Below are 21,855 nucleotides of genomic sequence, written 5' to 3'. Positions count from 1 at the left end.
CGAGTCGTTGCTATGCCGATGGGTTGCAAGTCGTCCTGGGAGTCAATATTAGAAGTAGAGCAGGAAAAACCCTCAGGTATGGCGCTGCAGACTCTTGTAGACAGATGAGGCGGATGCCAAAGGTAATAGGAAAGTCCTCAGCAGGACATTTTATTAAAAAAAACAATAAAATGGACAAGATTACGCGTTTCGGGAGGATCCCTCCCTTCCTCAGATCAGGATAATCCTTGGCAGAAACAGCCTGCTCAGCCAATCAGCTTCTGAGGCGGGACACAGTATCAGCCAGTGATTGGGTGAGCTGGCCGTCACTTCTGAGACGAGTGAGGGTTGGATGCTCAGTGGCAAGATTCAGACGCAGTTCGGGGATTGCAGGGGTCCCAGCAGAAGGACCCCCTGCGGTCAGACACATATCCCCTATCCTTTGGTTAGGGAATGAACTTATAAAAGCTGAATTACCCCTTAAGGGTCTATTCACATGTACAGTATTCTGTGCAGATTTGATGAGCAGGATTTTAAGCTGTGTTCAGTTTACATTGAAATCTGCAGCAGAAAATCCTGCGCATCAAATCTGAGCGTCAAATCTACACAGAATACTGTACGTGTGAATAGACCATTAATCTGTATTACAGTTTCAAGTTTAAGAGCTCATGCTTCCCAGAGCTCATACTTTCCATCATTTCTGCAACATCCTTCTACATTATGGGAGCTCAGTTTGATGGTTAAGGATGCGTCTCATGACAAAGCTACTGACTGTATCCAATGGCATCAAGCAAAATTGTAAATGCAGATCAGGATAAGGAAGCATGCACACAGGATGAAAAAAAAAAAACATTTTCTGCAGCAGAAAATCTGCAACAAATCATAGCAAATGGGGCCCATGTACCAAGCATGTTGCATAATTTTTCCAAGGTGTGTTCTGGAACTTTATTGGTCTAATTTTCCAGTGCCCGTCATATTTTCTTGTTTTTCTTTCTACTTTATTTGTTAGTTGAAGTGGGCATGGCTTGAATGCCATTCCTATTTCTGCCCAACTTATTATTTGTGACTGTTTTAAAAAGTTGCAAAGTTTTGGGGGGAGAGTGCAGTTGGCCATAGCAACCAATCAGATCACTTTCATTTTTAAAAAGGCCTCTGAAATATGAAAGAAGCGATCTGAAAGGTTGCTATTGGCAACTGAACCACTCTTCTGAACAGGTTTTGATAAATCTCAGGAAAATTTAAATGGGTACTCCAGCTGAAATTATTATTTTTTTTTTTTAAATCAACTGGTGCCAGAAAGTTAAAAAGAATTGTACATTACTTCTATTAAAAAAATCTTAATCCTTCCAGTACATATTAGCTGCTGAATACTACAGAGGAAATAGTTTTCTTTTTGGAACACACAGCTCTCTGCTAACATCTCTGTCCATTTTAAGAACTGTCCAGAGTAGGATAAAATCCCCATAGCAAACATATGCTGCTCAGGACAGTTCCTAAAATGGACAGAGATGTCAGCAGAGAGTACTGTGCTCATGATGTCAGCAGAGAGCTCTGTGTTCCAAAAAGCAAACCATTTCCTCTGTAGTATTCAGACCCTAAAAAGTACTGGAAAGATTAAATATTTTTTAATAGAAGTAATTTACAAATCTCTAACTTTCTGGCAGCAGTTAAAAAAAAAAAAAAAAAAAAAAAAAAAAAAAAAGTTTTCCACGGGAGTCCCCCTTTTAAGTAATGTTCTGTGGATTCAAAACCAAAACTGTGTCAATACTTGTTTTCCCCTTTTTGTGGAGGAGATTTGCTGGTACTACACATGCTGCTGACTTTCCTCCCCATGTAAATGTAGCATTATTCTGCAGTGATCTTAAATTACAATTTCTGTTAAAAAGGGACATAATATATGTGGGTATTCCATTTCATGGTCAATGGCTTTTATGAAAAGTAATCCTCACCTTATTATAGTAGAGCGCCTCCTCAGGAGAGAACTCCCCTCTACTTTCATCGCTGCCACTGCGGCCGTGAGCTTGCGCACATATCCTCATCAGGCGCCCCATGTTACACAGTAGGAGCGCAGTGTTGGTGGTGTCTGCAATTGATTCAAAGTTGGAGATTCCCCTTTCAAAACTGGAGAAGCTTTTCTTCCACAAGTCTTGTTCAGCACTAGAGACACCTCTGTTCCCTGGAAGATAGCGAAAGAAGAAGAAAAAATGTAATCCAAAATGTACCCAGTGTTTTGCCCAGTAATCTAATAATCGGTGAAGAAAGAGAGAATCACAAGTAAGTTGCATGCGGTTCTGATCATGGCTCCAATGGCCACTTAACTATCCAAGCAATCTCAAGAACGGGAGCCCCTAAGCGCCTATCTGAATGCAGCGGCAGTGTCCATATACTAGTTATGGGAGTGCTGAAGATTGCAGAGTACAGAGCTCGATAATATTCGGCGCTCCCATAGGCAATTAATACATTTAATCACTTAGCGAACACTTACCAGAAAGGAAAGTGATGGAGAGTAGTAAATCACCGGACCATAATGTTTAGTTACTTCATGGGGATTCCATGAGCTCAGAAGCCGAGCCCAAAGGAAGAGCAACAGGAGCTGGATGTATAACATAGCCATGCTTCCGCCTCATTAACCTTATAGATGCCACAATCCGTACTGTCTGCTGCATCTATAGAATTGATATGGGGGGGGGGGGGGGTTAGGCTCCCCTTGTTGCCAATTGGCAACCCTATGATAAGATAAAGCGGTTGCAATGGTTGCCAAGGCAGCTGATCTTCAAGTCTGCCAGCTATGGAAGCCACAGGCTAAGTGTTAGTATGTAACCAACTGTGTATATCTGCACTGCTGTGTACTATTACTAGCTAACTAGTAAAAAAAGGATGTCCTTTTATTATCACAAAAAGAAAAAGGAATAATAATTACATATATCTAAACCCATATCCACATCTACACCCATCTATACCCATATATCTCCATCTCTATATCCATATTCATATTTCTCAGTCGGCTCCATTGGGGGACACAGAGACCGTGGGTATATCTTGCTGCCACTATGCATACAAAAAGAAAAAGAAAAAAAATCGGCCCCTCCTAGAAGGATATACCCCGCTACTGGTCTTTTCAGCGCCCCAGAAACCCACCTGCAGCCTCTGTCAGCTCCGCTGCGGCCGGCGCACTTTTACTTTCGCCCGCTTCACGGGCAGATCATGCTGCAGGGGGCATGTTAATTGAAGCCACGGCTGTGGCCTGCGCCAGGACTTGCGCCTGCTCCACCCACCTCCCGTACTGCGGGCATGCTGGCGGGACGCCCTCTCTCCTGCGGCCAATGATGCGCTCCATCGGAGTCAAATTCTGGGTGCCTCCCTCTCTGGCTCCAATAGGACGCTGTACTGGGACTGTGAACGCCCTGCTCCTGGATCAGTGCAGCCCCGACACCTCCTCTTTCCTCTCTGCCTGCAGACTCAGCTGCTACCTGCCTCTTCAGCTGGGACACAGCACAGCCACAGCCTGCTCCTCAGCTCCAGCCAGGGGGACACGGCTCAGCTACAGCCTGCTTCTTAGCTCCAGCCAGGGGACACAGCTCAGCTACAGCCTGCTTCAGTCAAGGGACACAGGACCTGGGTGAGATGGTTCCATTTTATTGCTGACTACTTCACAGTAACACCTATGTCCGACTCCAGTCCCGACCCCCCCCCCCCCTCCCTCAGACAGGCGGCCGCAGCCTTGGTCACCTACTACTCTTGTGTGGGCTGCAAGACCAAAATGCCCGGTGGTTCCACTGAATCCACCTGTCCCGCCTGCTCCACTTCGCGCACCATTCCCCCTGTGCCTTCTTCTCAGGATGTCCCTCCGGAATGTGCGGTGTCTGCCCCTCCCCCATAGTGGGTTTTCTCCCTTTCCGAGTCGATTTCAGACCTGGCTAGGGACTCCAGATCTGTGGCTTTGGCCTTGGAGCGGTCTTCCCTCAATCTTTCAGTCACCTCCTCTTTCCGACAGGGTGACTCCTTCTTTATCATTCCGGAGAGTCGTCGCAAGGGTCTTCTGGCTTCCAAGGCGACCATTTTGCGGTGGATCCGTTCTGCCATCTCGGAAGTGTACCGTTGTAAAGGGAAGGTCCCACCTTTTCGGGTCACTACACATTCCACGTGCTCCCTTGGGGCTTCTTTAGCGCTACACAATAGGGCTTTGGCCTTACAAGTCTGCAAGGAGGCCACGGTTTGGGTCACAAGGTGTTGAAGGCGGCAGTGGCTCAGTCTTCTGCATGATTCTGTGTTGGGTATTTTTTCCCACCCAGAGGGCTGCTTTGGTGTGTCCCACGGTCTCTGTGTCCCCCAATGGAGCCGAGAAAAGCAGATTTTTTTTATGATTACCGTAAAATCTCTTTCTCGAAGGATCCATTGGGGGACACAGCACCCACCCATTTGTTGTGGCTATGGTTCGGGTTTTCGGTCCAAGGGGTTGTGTTTGGTTCTTTTTGTCTGGTTCCCCCGGACACCTGCTGGTTTCTTTTTCTGTCAGTCCTCTCCTACTGCTTTGGGACTAAACATCTACCACCCACCCACAAGCTGTTGGGACTACAACTCTCAGCATGTCCTCACTGTAAGGGCGGGTGGTGATAGATGCGGGCGGGTGGCCGTGGAATGGAGTCGGCTGAGAGGAATATTAAATTACCGTATTTATCGGCGTATAACACGCACTGGCGTATAACAAGCACCCCCATTTTAAGAGGGAAATTTAAGTTAAAAATAAAATGTAAAATAAATGACTTGGACTAAATGCCACATCATCCCCCCAACTTTGTTTTCTTCTGCACCTCAGTTGGTCCCGTCCCCTCCAGTGCCACATCATTCCTCCCCTTTTATCAGGCCCTGTGCCACATTTACCCCTCTCATCGCCACCCCCCCCCCCCCCATGTCTCATCATTTCCCCGTCATAGACCACCACTAGCCATACAGACATTAAGCATTTAGTGCCTCCCCCACCATCATTTCCCCGTTTCATCATCCCCCCACCCTGTCTCATCATCCCCCCATCATCATTTCCCCCTCATCATCCCCCCACCCTGTCTCATCATCCCCCCCCACCCTGTCTCATCGTGTCCCCCATCATTCCCTCCTCATTCCCCCCCTCATCAATTCCCCGTCTCATCCCCCATCATCCCCCCCCCATCATTTCCCCCTGTCTCATCCCCCCCCCCCCCCCCTCATCATTTCCCCCTGTCTCATCATCCCCCCATCATGTTCCTCCTATGGCATCCAGTGGTCTTCAACCTGCGGACCTCCAGATGTTGCAAAACTACAACTCCCAGCATGCCCGGACAGCCAACTGCTTTACTTATTTGTCTGCGCTTCGGCTGTCTTGCAGGCTGCGGGTCAGTGAAGCAGATGAGTTACGTCCTCTCCCGGCTTCTCTGTGCGGCATCACTCACGTCACTTTTCGGCGGCGACTACAGGAAATGAAGTGATGCCGCACAGAGAAGCCGGCAGAGGACGTATCTCATCTGCTTCACTGACCCCGCAAGACCCTCCGCCTGACCTGACCTGCCGAAACGCAGACAGGTAAGGAAAATAAACAAAACTATAAAAAGCAGGGAAAGGGGGAATGATGAGGGAGGGAAAATGAAAAGTAAAACTCACTTGTCTCCCGCACGATCCACATGTACTGGTGGATTGTGGGGGAGACGCTGATTAAAAGGTAGGGCAGATTCGGGCAAGGTAGGGCTCATTTTAATCAGCGTCTCCCGCAATATCCACCACACCAGTACCTGTGGATAGTGCGGGAGAAAACAAGTGACAGAGCGGGGAGGAGACGCCGCTGGTCACTGATTTAAAGTGGCCGCGGCCGTGCTGTTAATACTTAAGCAGCAGACGCTGCTGCGGCCACTTTAAATCAGTGACCAAAAGACTTATCGGCGTATAACACGCAGGCAGGCCTTTTGCCTTAAATTTAAGTTTTTACGCCGGTGTTATATGCCGATAAATACAGCACTGTAATTTCATATTTCCCCGGCAGACCTGTGATTGGTCCAGACCTCCTGGCCAATCACAGCTGCCAGAGGGAAATATGAAGTTACAGGCAACATTTTCTTAGACTGTACTGTATTTTTGGCATCTGTCATATGGCCGCATGTCCCGGCCTGACTACGGATCCCATGACCAAACCGACAGCTGTCAGTGCACATCATACTCATGGCCTGGCCGGGACATGCAGCAGTCATGTTCATGTGAAACCAGACCTATGTTTCCATCACATTGCAGAAAGGTCACAAATGACATTCTATACAAGATAAACCTGCCCCTTACACAGCCCTTATAATCAACCCACCTAAGCAAAGCTGTTTTTTTCCAATTTAAGATTGCCACTTGACATTTATTTATGTCACATAAACATCCCCTCCGAATCCCAGCTTCAACCTTTTCAAAGTAAAAATGGGCTGAAAGTGCAAGAAAATTGCACAGAAAAAGAGGCACATTACAGCTTCCAGGTGGGGTTACAGGAGTATATAGTGGTGGTTAAAAGATTTGAATTTTTTTTTATTTTTTAGAATTTTCTATATTTCTGAAGGGTTAGAAAACTTAAGCACCCATGGTTTATCTGAAGCAAAGGACAAGTGGTGGAGAAAGTGCCTGCTTACTTAAAGGGACAGTACAACCATTTGCTCTTTAATTATAGTTGTCGTTGCCTGTAGCTCTGAGCGGATGTTGCACAGATGCTTGTAAAGGCAGTGCTCCACTTTAAAATCAGTCTCACATTCTAATGTGCAGTACTAATAGTTCAGACTCCTATGTCTACAACAGTGTTTTCCAACCAGCACGCCTCCAGTTGTTGCTAAACTACAACTACCAGCATGCCCGGACTATATATTGCTGCTCAGTTTCACTGAAGTGAATAGAGCCAAGCTGTAATGACACACACAACCCGAGGACTGGGGTGGTGCTGTTTTCAAAGAAATTAGCTCTGTTTTCCTGGATAACGCCTTTAATTTAACCATAAACATAAGAACGCTGTTGGCGAAACTGTTGGCAAAACACTTATTCTGCCAACAGCCAACCCCTCCATACACATGATACACGAGTATCAAAGTGTTCAGAAACCTTGGGAGGAGGCTTATCCCCCATAGAAAAAAAATCAAAACAAAACAAAACTGGCAGCCAGATACAGCGGGAGTGACTTTTGATTGATTGAAGGGTCTCAGATTGGCAAATTTTCCTTTTTTTTTAAATTTTTTTATTTAAACCAGACTGAAAACAGCTGTCTGCTGTGCATTTCTGTCCAGATTTAAAAAAAAACACAGATAAGGCCAGAAAAATGAGCCAATTTGGGATGCTTTCTAACTCAGAGCAGCTCATTGAAATGTGGTTTTGAAATTCTCCCCCTGTATCCGGCTGCAGGACCCATGAATCCTAGATGTGAATGCGCCATTAGTCAAGCAAGTCCTTTGGAAAACAGTTTGGCACGGCCAATACTTCTCATGTGCATGAGGGCCTGTGTGTGTGTATGTCCTAGAGCAGTGTTTTCCAAACAGAATGCCTCCAGCTGTTTCAAAGCTACAACTCTTCTTCAGGCATGCTGGGAGGTGGAGTTTTGCAACAGCTGGAGGCTTGCTGTTTATAAAAAAAAACTGTCCTAGAGAGATCCTGGCACTATAAAGCCATCCTGAAAACAGGAGGAGGAAGAGAGTAGCAGAGGAAAAGCTGAGGTGCTGAATGGCAACAGACACAGTGGGGTGGATACTGTGGCAGATGTAAAGGACAAGGCCTTTTTCCCCTAGCCATGTCGACTTCAGCCTGCTCTTTTTTGTTTAACCCCTTAAGGACTCAGCCCATTTTGGCCTTAAGGACTCAGACAATTTAATTTTTACATTCTATTTTTTTCCTCTTTGCCTTAAAAAAATCATAACTCTTATATTTTCATCCACAGACTAGTACGAGGCTTGTTTTTTGCGTGACCAGTTGTCTGTTGTAATGCCATCACTCACTTTACCATAAAATGTATGGCGCAACAACAAACAAAAAATACTATTCATGTGGGGAAATTCAAAAGAAAACCGCCATTTTGCAAATTTTGGAAGGTTTCTTTTTCACGCCGTACAATTTACGGTAAAAATGACATGGGTTCTTTATTCTTTGGGTCAATATAATTAAAATGATACCCATGATAACATACTTTTCTATTACTGTTGCACTTAAAAAAAAAATCACAAACTTTTTAACCAAATTAGTACGTTTAAAATCCCTCTATTTTGAAGACCTATAACTTTTTCATTTTTCAGTATAAGCGGCGGTATGAGGGCTCATTTTTTGCGCCATGATCTGTACTTTTTATTGATACCATATTTGCATATATAAAATTTTGAATACATTTTTAATAAAATTTTTTAAAGAATAAAGAGTTATAAAAAAGCAGCAATTTTGGACATTTCTCTTTTTTTTTTTTTTTTTTTTTTTTTTAACATTCACCGTTCGGTATCATTAACATTATATAGTTTGGATATTTATGCACGCGGCGATACCAAATATGTTTATACATTTTTATTTATTTATTTTACTCTTTTTGGGGGTGAAATGGGATATTTTACATTTTTTGGGGGGAGGGGATATTTCACATTTATGTTTAATTTTATTTTTTACTTTTACACTTTAATAGTCCCCATAGGGGACTATTTATAGCAATCATTCGATTGCTAATACTGTTCAGTGCTATGCATAGGACATAGCATTGATCAGTGTTATCGGTCATCTTCTGCTCTGAGATCGAGCAGACCAGAGCAGAAGAAGACCCCTGGTAGGCAGCGGAGACAGGTGAGGGGACCTCCGTCTGCCGTTCTGGATGATCGGATCACCACGGCAGCGCTGCGTTTTGATCACGGCATCTGAGGAGTTAATGGCGGACATCCGTCTGATCGCGGATGTCGGCCGTTAACGGCGAATCCCTGGCTGCTATCAGCAGCCGGGACCTGCAGCACAAGATCCGGGCATCGCTCCAATGCTCGCGGTTATGTATAGGACGTAAATGGTGCATTAAGTATCACCTCACCAGGACGTACATTTACGTCCTGCGTCATTAAGGGGGTTAAACATAATTTAAGTATGATTTTGCTGTTATGACAAAGTAAACAATAAAATAACTACAGCGCATTGGACAAGATAATGACAAGCCAATGTAGAGCATGTGCCCCATACGACAAAGCCCAGTTCTATCAAGAAAGAGAAAAAAAAAAAACGGATAAAGTTACAAAGAAGAATAACAACTTTTTAGGTTGACAGGTCCAACAAAGAAGTAAACCAATAAACAATTAGCATACCACTAAACACACTGCACCTCTGCGCTACCACCCATGGAATCCGCAATCAGGTAAGGCCATGGTCATACAGATTTCCGAGAAGAATCTGCTGAAAAAGTAAGCTGCAGCAAAGTCCCATTGATTTCAATAGGATTCTGCTGCACTGTGCACACTGCAGAATTTTCGCAGAAACATCTGCCACATAAATCCCAATTTCAGAACAGGTTCATTGTTTCTGCTGATTCAGATCGGAAATAGATTGCCAACTATTAAGATGGCACATTTCTGAGCGGTACTATGGCCAGTAGAACATTCAAATGTGCGGAATGTCCCCCCCGTGCGGACACGGCCAGACATTCCACACATCTCCCACCGTGTGAACATATCCCAAGAAAGCTCAAACTCAATTTGGTGGGGTCTGAGGGGTCAAGACTTAGGATGATTATCGGCCAAACAGGCCAATATTGCCACAGGAACAGCTGACGAACGAGCAAATGCAAAACCAGACAAATCAACAGGTATGGCGCTGTGTCTGCAAAAAAGCAAGCATGCTTTTATAATCATAGACAAGAACAAAAAATATATATATAGGAGATGGTTTCTAAATGATAAATAATCATATAGGGATTTAAAAGCAGGTTTAGAATAGGTATTTTCTATATTTCACAGGATAAAATAGGCCTCACTCACCTGATCTCTCAGTCTGAAGCGCAGCCGCCTGGTTCATATAAAACACCCCGATCTCATTGCGGATATTGCCCAGTCTTTTCAGCACCTGATTCTGCTGCTCTGGGTTCTGGCTCTTGAGGTTTGTGACAATCAGGATGTCATTGGCGGCTTCATAACATTTACAGCTGATGGAGAGCAGGCATTCCAAGTCAGTGATCAGGTCGGTCACAAAGGAAAACCCTGAGAAGAACAAGATAAGCAACAGCACAATGAAAGCATGTAGCATACAGGGGATATTATATATTACATAATGTACCTATATCATACCTTTAATGTGCATTGTTTGTGAATAGTTATATATACACCCATCACATTCTCATGTCAGAAACCATACACGAGAATGAAGTGCAGCTACAAAAAGGAGATTTTTATGCTTACCGTAAAATCTCTCTCTCTCGAAGGATCCATTGGGGGACACAGACCATGGTATATGCTGCTGTCTCTAGGAGGCTTGACACTATGGCAACAAGAGAAGTCGGCTCCTCCCAGCAGGGTATACCCGCCCACAGGCATCTGAGGTAATCAGTTTTACTCCCAGAGCAATAGGAGAAGACCGACAGGTCAAGAGAAAAACCACAAACTGTCCGAGCAACCAGAAGAAAAAGGTACCTGAACACACCCTTGGACAGATAATTGAAATAGGAACACCAGAAAAAAAGGGTGGGAGCTGTGTACCCCAATGGATCCTTCGAGAAAGAGTAAGCATACGGTAAGCATAAGTTTACGGTATGCATAAAAATCTCCTTTTCTCTATCGGCTCCATTGGGGGACACAGACCATGGGACGTACCAAAGCCGTCCCTTGGGTGGGTAAGGAAATCAGTCAGGTGGACGGCTGGACCACCGCCGCCTGCAACGCCTTACGGCCCAGAGGAGCATCAGCTGATGCAAAGGTATGAATCTGGTAGGACCTTGTGAAAGTGTGCAAAGACGACCACGTGGACACTTTACAGAACTGCGAGGCCGAAGCCACGTAGCGGAGTGCCCAGGATGCCCCGAAAAACGGGTGGAATGAGCCAAAACCCTGAAGGGTGGGATCTTCCCCTTGCAGCGGTAAGCTTCCGAAATAGCAAACCGGATCCACCGAAAAATGGTGGCCGTAGAAGCAGGTTGTCCTGTACGACGACCTTCCGGAAAAACAAAAAAGGGAGTCACACTACCGAAAGGAAAGAGTGACTGAGACAAGTCCAATCAGCCCTCACCACAACCAAGTGGTGGAGCAAACGCTCCCAGGGATGAGAAGGGGCCGGACAAAAAGGACAGTAGGACGATGTCCTCATTGAGATGAAAAAAACAAAAACTATGTCAGGTAAGAAAAACGGACCTGGACGGAAAACAACTTGAGAACGGCAGGAGAGAGCTGCCAGCTCTGACCCCTCCTAACAGAAGTAAGAGCAATAAGGAACGTCACCTTCCGGGGAAGGAGGCGAAGAGAAATGTCCCTGAGAGGTTCAAAAGGGGCGCCTCGTAGGGCACCTAAGACCAAGTGTAAGTCCCAAGGGAAAGAAGGGGACAATAGAGAGAAGCAGCTTGTGCCACTCCCTGAACCAGGTTCGGCAATGATAATTGAACGCCAGAGGACATTGAAAAAGTGTGGAAAGGTCCAAAACCTTTGACCCTTAAGGGAGCGGAAAGCCAACCCTTGGCCCAGCCCTGACTGGAAAGGGAAAGGGGCTGGGTAAGGAAAACCACGACCGGAGAAAAAGGCTGAGTTTCACACAAACGAAAATAAGACCGCCAGGTATGGTGGTAAATCTTGCAGAAGGCGGCTTGTGTGCCCTCAGCATGGTGCGAACCACTCGGGCCAACTCGGAACTTAACTAAAAAAAAACTTAATAAAAAAAAAAAACTAACACTTCCCTAACCTAGGAAAATAATAAAACATAAGACCTGGTCTGGAGAGAACACCAGACCATGTCCACCTCCTTAGACACTAAGCTAAAACTGATTACCTCAGGTGCCTGTGGGTGGGTATACCCTGCTGGGTGGGTATACCCGACTTCTCTTGTTGCCATAGTGTCAAGCCTCCTAGAGACAGCAGCATATACCATGGTCTGTGTTCCTCAATGGAGCCGATAGAGAAAGCATTGCTTATCTCTTCCTGCCGAAGTGCTCTGCTACAAGTATCAAGCAGAATGACATGCAGTGATCCCTTTTTATTGGCAACTGCAGCACGTATAAATGTACTACAGAACCTCTTACACACATCAGCTGCTGCAGAACCTCATGGTACACAGCTCAGCTGCTTCAACACCTCATAATACACCAATTGACATCTGCAGAACCTCATAATACATGCCTCCGTTGCTGCAGAAATTCTTAATTCACATCTCAGCAACAAGCAGCTCATCTTTTTAATTCAAGAGGTTCTGCAGCAGCTAAGGTGGCTTATGAGACAAACAGAAGTCACTCAGGAGCTCAGTGACCATATAAAAGCACAAGACCTGAGTTGAATATATATCTGCTATAAAATGATTCTGGCTTCTGAAAAAGCCACAAATATTAAACTTGCATTTTATGTCCTTGAAAAAACAGAGATGGCAAAGTATCAGATCAAGGCAAAGCAGCAGCACTGCCAAGAGTAAAAGGCACTGCTGATTTGCCAAGATTTGCACAGTGTCTAATGATCACCGATACAGTCTCAGTATCTGTATTTAAAAAGTAAGCGCAGTGTTTGCCATCCTCTGTATTTTCCTAACAAGGGGCCAATTCTAACTCTTATTCGATCACCTTCACAACTGGATTCTCTGTGCAGACTGTGTAGAATCTCCTGATCATCTCTCGTCTGGTAATTGTATTCCTCAAAATAAGCGGCTCTGTTTCCTGCATTCTGGGCCAGCATGAGCTGGATGTCACCGCAGAGCGAGAGGTACTGGCACAGCAACAGCATCACTTCGGGAACTTGGTTGGTGCACAGGCAGCTGTAAGAATCTACAAAGGAGGAGAAACAATGAGAGGACGTGTCCCATTAGTGCAAAAAAAATTGATAACATGTGTCAGGGGCGGTACACAAAAGGTGAAGAGCTTTCTTGAGATTTTACTTTAACCTCTAAAGGATCCATGACGTACCGGTATATCAGGAGTCCGCTCCCGTTCTATAACACGGGGCCACGGCTAATAGCGCGCGGCACTACAGAATAAAGAGAAGGTGTCATTTTTACCAAAACATGTACTGTGTAGAAACGGAAGCCCCCAAAAGTTACAAAATGGCGTTTTTTCTTCAATTTTGTCGTACAATAATGTTTTTTCCGTTTCTCCATAGATTTTTGGGCAAGATGACTGATGTCATTGGAAAGTAGAATTGGAGGCGCAAAAAAATAAGCCATCATATGGATTTTTAGGTGCAAAATTGAAAGAGTTATGATTTTCTAAATGTAAGGAGGCAAAAACGAAAGTGCAAAAAACGGAAAAACCCCTGGTCCTTAAAAGGTTATCCAGGAAAAAACTTAAACTGGCTGCAGAAAATTAAACAGATTTGGAAATTACTTATTAAAAAAATTTAATCCTTTCAATACTTATGAGCTGCTGAAGTTGAGTTGTTATTTTTTGTCTAAGTACTCTCTGATGACACCTGTCTGTCTCGGGAACTGTCCAGAGTAAAAGCAAATCCCTATAGCAAACCTCTTCTACTCTGTGCAGTTCCCGAGACAAGCAGAGATGTCAGCAGAGAGCACTGTTGCCAGACAGAAAAGAACAACTCAACTTCAGCAGCTGATTATTATTGGAAGGATTAAGATTTTTTAATAGAAGTAATTTACAAATCCGTGAAAAAGAGGAAATGTGTGCAGCTCACAAATCAAAAATCCGAGGATATGGTTGGTTATATGCCGAAGCCCAACGTCAGGGAATAAATAATATATAAAGAAAAATATATAACCAATCCTTCGAGGATTTTACCCCAAAGGATACACAATGAATTCCAAAATAATATAGAGATGCTTCAATTTATATAAATTTTATTAAACATATATAAAACCATTATATAAAAATTACTCTAATCCTGGCACAGATATGATAAAGGTGAATATTCCACTGGACCCAAGTGGTATTAATCGCCTAAAAAAGGAAGACTTTATATTCTGGCAACCATAAAATATATTTAAAAAAAAAAATTATTTTTTATATTCATATTTATTTTTATTCTTATTATTTCATGTCATCCATTTAATTTATTTCAATTTATTTTATTTTATCATATTCTTATTTTTATTTTCACTCATATACATTTTTCATATTTATTTTCAGTTTTATTTTAGTATTATCACTATCAATATATATATATATATATATATATATATATATATATATATCCATTTTTTTATATATTTTTATTCAAAATGTGTATAAGAATATATGAATATGCTTTATTATTGTTATTTCCTTATTTCTTTATTTTTAAGTAATATGCATTCACTGACAATATTGTTACATTGTAAATATGTAGTTTTTTTTTTGCATCCAATCAGATGGATGCGGTTCTATAGAAAATCATAATTGCTCAATTTAGGTTCGCAACCATTTATATTTCTGTGTTTGTAGTAGTATAATCTAAGCTGCTGATTAACTGCTCTCCTCTAATATAATACACATATATGTGAATAGAAGCGTTATCACCCAGTCTGAACTGGATCATTGGATATTGGATTTAGATGTGTAATCCAGGCCAGATATTATCTCTGATCTTTAATGAATTAGCTCCAAATTTGAACCATCCTATATAAATGATTCATAAGAGAAGCTTCAATACATTGTCTATTGTTCCTACTGAAGAAAGGGTCATGCAATATAGCAAAAGAACCTTGAAACGCGTCTAGGTAAATTACCGCAACTAGCAATACACTGACGGTGTGAACCTGGCATAGAGACTTACGATTTATTGGAAGCAACAACCACAGCAGCTGCAGTCTGGTCCGGACTGCAACCGTGATTTGCCATCAACCCGAACCTGCTGGGAAAGATCCATCTTCCACCCGCCCTGAGAACACATCATTCTCCATTACCATCCACCACGAGGGACGCCAGCGCTGTGCCCACCCTGCAATATCATCACAGGAGCAACACGGAGGCCACTGGGGACGTTGTGCCAAACGCACCCCTGTACAAGCAAAACTCTGCACAAGTGACAGCGCAGCCAGCGTGTGGTGGACAGAGTTAACATCGAGCGTCAGGAGCGGGTGAGATACATTGTACCAGCAGTACTCAATACAGATCAGTCCAAAGCCTGTATTAGTCAAAAAAGACTGAAACAAGTAAGCACACAGTGGATATTTTATCTGTTCATATATTTACTGCAAAGATATATTGTATCAGCTGCATCAGAGAAGGACATTATGGCCCTCATTTACTATTCTAAACCAGACTTGTTTTGTCTGTTTTTTTTGGCGCATCTTTGTCTACGCCATGTCGTAGACATCGTGCGCCAGTCTGCGACGCGATGCAACATTTTTTTCCGACGGACCCGATGTGGATTCTCCTAAACCCGAAAAAGGGGCGTAACCCCTCATTTCTGAGCTTTCCCACATATTTATAAAGGTTTCCAACCCGAATTTGTTGAATTGTTGTGGATTTTTTCCTGACAACTCAGAGGAGTTGGAAACCAAAACCAACAAAACCCACGTGCGACAAACAGGATGCGACATAATAATAAATACCAGGGGAAAAAAGAAGTCGGGTAAGAAAGCAACATAGACTTACAACCCAATTTTCTAAGTAAATGAGGGCCAATATCTTTTTCCGGACTGGTATTCTTTATAATTTAAAAAAATATATATTTTATGGTTGCCAGAATATAAAGTCTTCCTTTTTTAGGCGATTAATACCACTTGGGCCCAGTGGAATATTCACCTTTATCATATCTGTGCCAGGATTAGAGTAATTTTATATAATGGTTTTATATAAGTTTAATAAAATTTACATAAATTGAAGCATCTCTATATTATTTTGGAATTCATTGTGTACCCTTTGGGGTAAAATCCTAGAAGGATTGGTTATATATTTTTCTTTATATATAATTTACAAATCCGTTTAACTTTCTGAAGCCAGTTGATATGAAGAAGACAAAAAAAAAAAAAAAAGGATTTTCCTGGTATACCCCTTTAATGGCCCATCACAACCGAAGCATTGAGGAGACAGGACTCTTATTGATGACTATATTGTTTCATTTTTGAATCTTAAAGTGTTCCTGTAAATCACTCCACCTGTCCGCTTGTGGAGATATGCTTTTCACGCTGGGCATAGGGGTTGTCAAGGAAACTGTACATCGGTCAGCGAGTTCTGTGCACAACTCCTATTAACTAAAACAAGTGCATGGACTCACTGGGTGTGATACAGTTGCCTCAGCATCCACCCAGCATGGACCTGCATTCATTTTTTCAAGCTGAATCAGAGCGGATTCCTATGATAAATGTATATGTGTGTATATATATATATATATATATATATATATATATATATATATATATATATGTATATATATGTATATATATATATATATATATATATATATATATATATATATATATAATTTTTTTTTTCCTTTGTTGCAACCTCCTGAAAGGTTTGTTTTTTATTATACTACACATAAGTGCACACAGGTCCTTAGACTTCTATGCGCCCAGCATGTTTTCTTTTCTTTTTTTTCTTCTAGACTGCGGGCTATGATGTGCTGTATTAGAAGGTGACTGCAATTCACATGGTACAATTCTAACATTAGTGTGTAAGGTTATATTAACATAATTGCATGTGATCTTAAAGTTAATTCCATTAACACTATCTATATCTCTACTCATTCTTACTGGACATGAAACAAAAAGGATGAAAAAGTGATTAATGTGTCTTTTTAGGGGCAGCGTTTCCCAACCAGGGTGCCTTCAGCTGTTGCAAAACTACAACTCCCAGCATGCCCGGACAGCCGAAGGCACCCTGGTTGGGAAACACTGTTCTGGGGAAATATGACTGATTGTCTAATCACAGAATATACGGACAGATCTTTGGAATCTAATGGGTTCTGTTGAGGTACCCGGTGCTTTGACAAGCAAGTCTCTCCACGTACAGCACTATTTACCAATATAGGTTAAAAGCACTGTTAGGAGGATGACAGAGTCCCAATGTAAAAGACAGCAACTTACCATAACACTGTAAGGCCAACTTGACATATCGCAGGGCTCGGCCGTACTTCTGCAGGCTCATTGCAGCATCTGACAGCACATAATATGCTTTTGAGGCTTTAATAATCAGCTGCAGCTTCATCTTGAATTGCCAGGAGCCAGGGACAATCCCAGATCTACTGGAGCACTGGTTATCAGCACATTCCACTAGACAAGACAAGAAGATAGAATAAATAACCTACACAACACGTTTGCGCGATATATGTAATCTCCAATGGTAAGTGACTGTAATTTTTTTTGCAATTACTTGAGTGCACTTTACATATAATTGTAAGGTCGCTTATAGCATCCATGTAACAGACTTCAAGTGTATGAGGTTTTACTGCAAAATGTCATGTTTTTCTTATGCTTTGCAGTTTACGCACATTGTTATCTTTTAATGTGCATTATTTTTTTTTTCCACAATTGACAGTTGTTGCAAAAATGTATCATTTATCTGATGTAGAGAACAGATTTTCAATGTCAGAAATTTGTCCAACTAATCTAGCATAGGTTAACTAAGGCTATGAATAGGAGATTTTTTTGTACTCATCGGAAAATCTCTCGTAGCCTTCATTGGGGGAACACAGAGACCATGGGTATTATGCTGCTGTCCACTAGGAGGCTGACCATAGGCAAATAAAGAAGTCTGCTCCTCCCAGCGGGATATACCCACCCACAGGCACTGAGCTGATTAGTTGTGTCACAAAGCAGTAGGAGAAGCCAAACAACAAATGAGATACGGCACCGTAAATGGGTGGGTGCTGTGTTCCCCAATGAAGGCTACGAGAAGGAGATTTTACGGGGAGTACAAAAAAAAAAAAATTTAAAAAATTTAAAATTAAAATTTTATTTTTTTTTTTTAATCTCCTTTTCTCGGTCGCCTCATTAGGGAACACAGAGACCATGGGACGTCCCAAAGCAGTCAATGGGGTGGGAAAAACAACCGCCAGAGAAAGGAAGTCCAGAGAATAGGTCCATCTGCAGAGGAATGTAGTCGAGACCCAGAGGAAACTGGAATCCAGAAACCAACCACCTGGAAGCCCCCACAAAACATGAGTGGAGAACTAGGACCCGAAGGAGGAAATCTTCCAGAGACTGAGACCCAACAGCTGATCAAAATCGATGAGAAATGGTCGCCCTGGGCCAAACAAAGTCCTGGCAGGAGAGCGGAATTGACTTCCGACAAAAAGAGACAAGACGCAGGACCACCAAGGCCTGGCCAAAAGTAGAAGAAAGCGATAAGAGAACCCAATTCAGAGATACACCAAAGCCAAGCAAACATGGCAAGGAGACACAAACCACCATTAGAGAAACTGTCTAAAGATGCTCGAAGGGAAAGCCCTGCAAGGAGGCCAGCCTCAACGGCAGGAGCACGCTCAGTAAAAAGGCGGAAACCAGAAGAAAAGAAAACTCAGAGTACGCCGGAAGGTGGGGAAAAGTGTACGACAGAAAGGACTATGCCTGTCTAGAAAGCGCATATTGGCCAGACGGGTAACCTGGATGACCTAAAAGGCCCTCAGCTACATGGTCTGCACGGCCCTGAATAGAGGCAAAGGAACGCAAACCGGCCAGTGAGAAGGCAAGAGCTATCCGGCAACACCGGAGCAGCCGTCATCAGAACCAGAGTGTCCCAGATCCAGAAATAAGTAGAGGGACCTCTGAGTCCCACACCAGTTGATGTTGAGCAAACCCCAGTCGGAGCGAAACACCTCAGGCAACATGTGCCCAGGCCTAAACTGGTCGGAGAGGTGGAAGGAGACCACCCCCTGCACAACTAGCGAGGAAAACCGGAACAGGAACCCTGCAAAAGGACAGAGACGACAAAACTAACAAACAAACAAACAAAAAACCCTGCCAAGGTTGAAGTATCAGGTAAACCATCCCAGAGAATGAGACCAGGAACATTCACCTGGAAGGCAGTGCAAAGCAAGAAGGCCCCGAAAAGGTAGAATGAGGGAGAGGGTCCCGAACGAGTCTAGAGCCCCAAGGGAAGGAGTCTATACCCTAGAAGAGAACGGCGGGCAGAGTAACAGGCCCTGCTACCACTGGAATCACTGCGCCGCCCATCACTCGCAGACACAAGGGACAAGAGGACAGACAAGTCCGAACCAGCACTGGATCCCAACAGTGAGAACTGACAGGAAGACTGCAGGAGGAAACATCCCAGAAAAACCAAGTGACAAAGAGGGGGACATAGGGGACCCAGCTGAGGTGCCAGTTCAGCCAGAGTTAGAATGCGCCGGAACAGAAGGTACGGTCTGGACGTCGGAGGTCGCCCGCCAAGTCATCCAAGCACGGAACAACTGACAGTCAACAAGCAGGAGGAGTGACATGCCGCAACCTGAACAGTCGCAGAACCTCGAGGATCTAAAGGCAGCCAAAACAGTAGAGCCACAGGAGGAAGGACCTGAGACACCCCAAGCAGAGAGAAAGAGACCAGAGAGGCAGTAACTGCCCCAGAAGAGCCCTAAGGAAAGGCAACTAGAAGGTTGGAACAGTAACAGCTTCAACTACACCAAATCCTGCAGCACTCCGCCAAAGGCAGGGAGAAGAAGAATAGAAACCAAAGCCACAAACCATCCGATAATAGGAGGCCAAAGGACGACGGCTGCAAAAGCAAAGGCAGGAACCGCACAAGACCTGCATAACTCCCTCTAGGAAGAGGAAGCGGAAGGGCTGAAAGCCTGAAAGCCAACAGCCCACCAAGCTACCGCGCGTCAGGCAGCAGAAGGAACAAGATGGCTGCACAAGCCATAGCAGGGGTCATATAAGGCTAACAATACCTCCTCTAGAGAGGAGAAATGCAATGAACACAAGAGATATAGTAGGCAACCTACAACACGTGCCCATATGCCGGGGAGGGGGGCAAACAATGACCGCATGAGTAATCATAGACACGCTACCGGCAACATTAGCAGGTCGCAAGACCACGAATGCACGCTCCATGGAAGGGAGAAAGTGAATGATGAAAACTAAATGTCTAGTTTAGTGCAGATATGCCGTAAACCTGCCCCTCCAAAAGGGAGGGGCACCAGTGCGCTGGCTGTGAGGGCTACAGCTGATAACATGCGAATTATCGCCCATGGAAGACCACAGATACTTCCCATATGGAGGGAGCACATGCCATCACTGACATGTGCCCAATGTATACACAGGGCCACTCCACTGGACTCCCCATGTTAATGGCAGGGCACCACAACCGCAGCCGCAGAGGCAATTATGGCACGGGCCTACAGCCAGAACAGTGGCAGATAACTCTGCAAACCAAAAGGTACACCATGCATGGAGGCAGAAAAGTGGTCGCCATCGCTGTAGAAGGTACATTGAAGCTGCCGGAACACATTCAGTGGACAACTCCCACTAGTAGAGGAGGACTGGAATCTCAGCCGCAACGTGGTAGACAGCGCACACCTCTGGGTGGTGTAGAGAGTCCGCTGAACATGCAGGGTCACCCCTTCAGCAACACCCACAGGTGGAGTACAAGAATTGCGGCGGCAGGAGACATCATGCTCTCCGTGGGGCAGTAATGGGTCCATGCGACATCGGTCTACCTACACGTATAGTGAGGTACCGGAACTGCAGCCGCGGATGCAGCAGGCAACACGCTCCCCACAGGAGATGTAGAGGGTTTATTGCACATCGGTCAACTCCCACTTACAGTGGAGTACCGGAACTGCAGCCACAGATACGGCAGGCAACACGCTCCCCGCAGGAGACGTAGAGGGTCCATTGCACATCAGTCAACTCATAGTGGAGTACTGAAACTGCAGCTGCGGATGTGGGAGACCTCTTGCTCTCCATGGGTCCATGCTAAATCAGTCTACCTACATGTATAGTGAGGTACCAGAATGGCAGCCGCGGATGCGGCAGGCAACACGGTCCCCGCAGGAGACGTAGAGGGTGCATTGCACAATGGTCAACTCTCACTCACAGTGGAGTACCGGAACTGCAGTTGCAGGAGACATCATGCTCTCCATGGGCGTAGTAATGGGACCAAGCTACATTGGTCTACCCACACGTATAGTGAGGAACTGGAACTGCTGCCACGGATGTGGCAGGCATCCCGCTCCCCGCAGGAGATGTAGAGGGTCCATTGCACATCGGTCAACTCCACTCGCAGTGGAGCACCGGAACTGAAGCTACCTGCGGCAGATGGTCCATTTGACATTACCCCCATGGTAGCTGCAAAGAGTCCATTGCACATGCTGGGGCACCCCATCCAGCCACCTCACACAGGTAGTGGGGTGATTGAGTGTAAGCCGCAAATTGGTATAGGCGACCGATGGAGAAGCAAACAGGCAGGCTGCCACCTGGTTACTAGGTATTCCCCAAGGGACGATAAGGGCAGTGTGGCGAGCCACGCTGATAATCATCCCTAAGTTTGTGGACGTGTAAAAAAAAAACATAACCCCAGTGAAGCAGACCAACAGGTTGCTGCAAAAAACTGACCAAGACTCGAAGCAGTTGCTCAGGAAACAGAGTCTAGAAAGCACATAGTGAGGACTCCAGGCTACAAATGCAAATTGGTACAGTATGGAAGGTTATGTGACACAAACACCCAGACCCAAGGCCAAGCACTTCAAACGTTGGAAGGGGACGGTCAGGTGTAGTCACACTTCTGACTGATACAACCCCCTACGGCAAGTCACTCATGCTCCAGCTATGAGCCGAGGTGAATTAGAGCACTGACCCGAAGATACTGCGATAGTGTGCAATGCA

General features: G+C 44.5%; 1 protein-coding gene across 1 annotated transcript in view; it reads right to left on the bottom strand.

The window, feature by feature from the left end:
- Nucleotides 1-21,855, bottom strand: part of EDRF1 (erythroid differentiation regulatory factor 1) — a 110,467-nt gene that overhangs the window by 39,362 nt on the left and 49,250 nt on the right. The window contains exons 15-18 of the mRNA XM_056532770.1: nt 17,116-17,301; nt 12,719-12,919; nt 9,951-10,169; nt 1,929-2,155 (exon numbers count right to left, since the gene is read on the bottom strand). Of these exons, the coding sequence (XP_056388745.1) occupies nt 1,929-2,155; nt 9,951-10,169; nt 12,719-12,919; nt 17,116-17,301 (833 nt within the window). The remainder of the gene's footprint in view (nt 1-1,928; nt 2,156-9,950; nt 10,170-12,718; nt 12,920-17,115; nt 17,302-21,855) is intronic.

This window comes from Hyla sarda, chromosome 7 (genome assembly GCF_029499605.1).
Source record: "Hyla sarda isolate aHylSar1 chromosome 7, aHylSar1.hap1, whole genome shotgun sequence".
Lineage (NCBI taxonomy): Eukaryota > Metazoa > Chordata > Amphibia > Anura > Hylidae > Hyla > Hyla sarda.
This window is presented reverse-complemented; position numbering and strand designations above follow the sequence as displayed.